A 4,293-nucleotide genomic window follows, 5' to 3' on the forward strand; every position below is an offset into this window, starting at 1 on the left:
AGGAAATAAAAAAAAACCATTCCTCCATATTATTTTTTTAAGGAGAAAAGATTCTATAATATTTTAATGGCCAGAGAGATTTATAGTCACAGAAATGCCTGTGCACTTAAAATGAAAGATATAGGTCCATCAGAAGGATGCAGAAATCAATACAGCCTTCCTCTTCTTTAATGCTGTTTCTCCGGGAGATGGTTTAAAAGCCAATGCCCTCACAGCAGGCAAGAAGGGAAGTGCACGGGATCAATTCTGGTGCAAGGCTTGAATGAGTCAATGCTGAATAAACTTTGGTTGGAAGCCCTTTACAGGGAGAACAACAGGGTGATAAAATAGAGCTGCTTGGAGAGAAACTTTCTTTTCCCACTCTGGCTGCTTTTTAATGTTTTTCCTGCTGCGTGAGAATCTTTTAAGATGGGGAGAAGCTTTGGGACTTGGTTTGATTTGTGTCAGTGTGTGTGGGTCAGGAGAGCTGTAGCAAATCAAAAAATCAAAGGTGGGGGGGTAGCCGGCTCCAGCTCCTCCAAACCCTGCAGCCAGATGGGGAGAGGGGCAGGGAGGTGCCGGGGGGCTCACCCCCACCCCAGCCCCCTGCCAAACACCCCACCGAGGAACCCCCAACCCCTTTTCCCTGGGAAGGGTGCAAGGCAAGGGGGCAAAGCCGAGGTCGCACCCAGCATGGAGGGGATTAATGGGGTTCTGCATTCCCCCAGGAGCTTCTAATGAGCCCAGTCAGGGTTTCCTGCTCCCAGCAAATTGCCCCCACCTGTGGGCATTTGTTTTAAAGGACGCCGGGGGGGTTTGTTTTCGGGGGGGGGTGTTGGGGGGGGGGGTGACGGGGACTGCAGCAGCTTTTGCCTCATTGCACAGGGGGCTGTGCTCGCTTGTGTACTGCTCTTTCCCTAAAAGCTTGGCTTTCTGCTCAGCATCAGCCCTCTGGACCACCAGCCCCCTGTCAGTATTGGCTACTTGAGGCCCAAGTTTGTGCAGAAGTAGGTGTGCTTACTGCTTTGCTAGTGTAGAAATAAAAGGGATGAGATGGGTCTGGGATAATCTGTCCCAGCGCAAAGCAAACTGAGCTCTGAGCCTGTGGTCCCTGCGCTGCTATGGGGCTTCTGCTAGAGCTGCCAAGAAACAGGTCTGTGCTTGGGGGCATGTTTCCTCCATAAATCCACCAAGGAAAAACAAGTTAGGGATCTGCAAATAGGGCTGGGAGCTCCTGGATGTGGGCGCTTGATGCTGGGGAGGGTAAGGGGCAGGAATCAGAGTCCTGAGAGCCTGGAGGAAAGTTGCCCCCATGAAGAATTTCTCTTCCCAGCATCTGCAGCTCTGGGTCTGCCAGGGCAAAGCCTTTGGTCCATGGGCTGCTGGTGGCCCTGGGAAGAGCATCTGTGGGGTAATAACACTCAAAACCTCAGGGATGGGCGGGGACAGTTAATGCTATGGGTATAAAACAGATTAAATGGACGTGTTGGTCTGTCTTGAGGCTGGGCAGGGTGCTGGGGGTCCCATGCACGGGGCTTTGTCTCTCCAGCCTGTTTATTCTCTCTGATACTTGTTCACCACGTGCATGAGGTCTCCTCTAACGCAACTTGCTGTCTGGCCTTTTTCAGGAATGACCTTGAGGAGGAAGCCGAAAGATGCAGCCGGGTGCAAAAATGAATCACTTGGGGAGGAAGAAAAGGCGAAGCTCTGACTGAAGGCATCAGCCCTGGTTGTGGGTGTTATGTGCTCTTGGTGGGGGGGGCCAGGCAGGGCAGCCGGCAGCAGGGGCTGATCGGTGCCAGGGGCTCGCATGGAGCATCTTCTCCCACGGATGCTGTCCCCATCCGGCTGTCGCCCCATGCCCTGCTCTGGATGCGCCCTGTGAACCATTCCTGCCTGGGAAGAAGCTGGTCCCACCAGCCGAAAATGAGACGCTTCCAAACCAGCTCGCTTCTGCTCTGCGTGGTGGCTGCCACCGCCATCCCCATCGTGCCCTGGAAGGTCAAATGCCCACCGCAGTGTGTCTGCCAGATCAGGCCGTGGTACACCCCCCGCTCGGTGTACCGGGAGGCTGCCACGGTGGACTGCAATGACTTGTTCATCTCCGCCGTGCCTGAAGACCTGCCAGAGGGGACCCAGACCCTGCTCTTGCAAAGCAACAATATCGCCAGGCTCGAGCAGAGCGAGCTGGACTATCTTAGAAACCTCTCAGAGCTGGACCTGTCGCAGAACAGCTTCTCTGATGTCTGGGACTTTGGCCTGAAGAGCATGCCCCAGCTGCTCAGCCTGCACTTGGAGGAGAACCAGCTTTCTGAGCTGCCCGACGGCAGCTTCCCCGGGCTGGGCAACCTGCAGGAGCTCTACCTGAACCACAACCAGCTCCGCAGGATCGCTCCCCGCGCCTTCTCTGGCCTCGGCAGCCTCCTGCGCCTCCACCTCAACTCCAACCTGCTGAGGACGGTCGACAGCCGCTGGTTCCAGATGCTCCCCAGCCTGGAGATCCTCATGATCGGAGGCAACAGGGTGGATGCGATCTTGGATATGAATTTCAGGCCCCTGTCGAACCTGCGGAGTTTGGTTTTGGCTGGGATGAACCTGAGGGAGATCTCGGACTATGCACTGGAAGGGCTGCGGAGCCTGGAGAGCCTCTCTTTCTATGACAACAAGCTCGTGAATGTCCCCAAGCGGGCGCTGCAGCAAGTTCCTGGCCTCAAGTTCCTGGATCTGAACAAAAACCCATTGCAGAGGGTCAAGCAAAGCGACTTCACAAACATGCTGCACCTCAAAGAGCTGGGGCTCAACAACATGGAGGAGCTGGTGTCCATAGACCAGTTTGCCTTGATCAACCTCCCCGAGCTGACCAAGCTAGACGTGACCAACAACCCCAAGCTGTCCTTTATCCACCCCAACGCGTTCCACCACCTTCCCCAACTGGAAACCCTCATGCTCAACAACAATGCCCTAAGTGCCTTGCATAAGCAGACGGTCGAGTCCCTGCCCAACCTGCAGGAGATCAGCATCCACAGCAACCCCATCCGCTGCGACTGCGTCATCCGCTGGGTCAACAGCACGGAAAACCACATCCGCTTCATTGAACCCCAGTCCACGCTGTGCGCCGAGCCCCCCGACCTCAAGAGGAGGCACATTCGGGATGTCCCCTTCCGGGAGATGACGGACCGGTGCCTGCCCCTCATCTCCGCCAAGAGCTTCCCTTCCCGCTTAGATGTGGCGGACGGTGACAACGTCTCCTTGCATTGCCGAGCTCTGGCAGAGCCAGACCCGGAGATCTACTGGGTCACCCCTTTGGGGGTGAAGCTGATCCCCTATGTGGAAGACGGGCAGTACAAGGTGCACCCCGAAGGGACGCTGGAGATTCATGGGATCTCGGCTCGGGAGGCCGGGCTGTACACCTGCGTGGCGCACAACCTCCTCGGGGCAGACACCAAGAGCGTCAGCATGACGGTCAACCACTCCTTCCCGCTCAGCGAGGACAGCCTGGAGCTGGTGGTGGCGGATGTCCAGGCCTACCACATCCTGGTTGCCTGGAAGCCGCATCTCAACACTGTCTCCTCCAACCTCACCTGGTCCAGCTTCTTGCTTAGCTCCAACTTGGACACGACCAACGTGGCCCGGATCCCCATGGGGACCCACACGTACAACATCACCCGGCTCCACCAGGACACGGAGTACTGGGCTTGCCTCCACGTGGCCTTTGTAGACTTGCAGGCCAAGGTGGCTTGTGTCAACGCCAGGACTAAAGAGGCTGCCCACCGCTACTGGCTCCTGGAGGGCAGACAGAGCCTCCTGGCGGTGCTGGTCTTCTGTCTCCTGCTCCTTGCCGCCAGCCTTGTAGCTCGCTACGGTGTCGGGGCAGAGCCCAGGAGGGCCGGGGAGCTGCTCCGGGGTGGCACGGCTTTGCGCGTGGTCTATCCCCCCCTCGCCCAGCCCTGGGCTCGGGGGCAGCGTGGGGGGCAGCTCCTGGCCGTGGAGGTGCAAGCAGCCCCACTGGACTGCTGAAGGCTGATGAACTGGTGGGGCTGACTGTGGGGTGGGGTGGTTTGGGGTGGGGAGGGAGAAACTATTTTTTACCAAAAAAGTAACTAAACTACGAAACTGAACAAAAAAAACACAAAAAAAAAACCAAACAAAAAAAGGAATTTAATGGACTTGACCAAGAGTCAAAGCAGTGTGGCAGAAGGAGAGGAGCAGAGCTGGCCACGGGGCTTGCAGAGCTTCTTTTTGGTCCTGGCAGGGTCTGGATCCATGCGTAGGGTCTGGATTTGTGCATGGCACCTGAAAGTACCCGCTGGGCAG

General features: G+C 56.7%; 1 protein-coding gene across 1 annotated transcript; it reads left to right on the forward strand.

The window, feature by feature from the left end:
* Nucleotides 1-1,905: 1,905 nt before the first annotated feature.
* On the forward strand, nucleotides 1,906-3,996 carry LRRN2 (leucine rich repeat neuronal 2). The gene has a single exon (XM_010579587.1). It carries the CDS (start codon nucleotides 1,906-1,908, stop codon nucleotides 3,994-3,996), a length of 2,091 nt encoding a protein of 696 aa, XP_010577889.1.
* Nucleotides 3,997-4,293: the final 297 nt, after the last annotated feature.

The sequence above is a fragment of the Haliaeetus leucocephalus genome, unplaced genomic scaffold (assembly GCF_000737465.1).
Source record: "Haliaeetus leucocephalus isolate CR32 unplaced genomic scaffold, Haliaeetus_leucocephalus-4.0 Scaffold68, whole genome shotgun sequence".
Lineage (NCBI taxonomy): Eukaryota > Metazoa > Chordata > Aves > Accipitriformes > Accipitridae > Haliaeetus > Haliaeetus leucocephalus.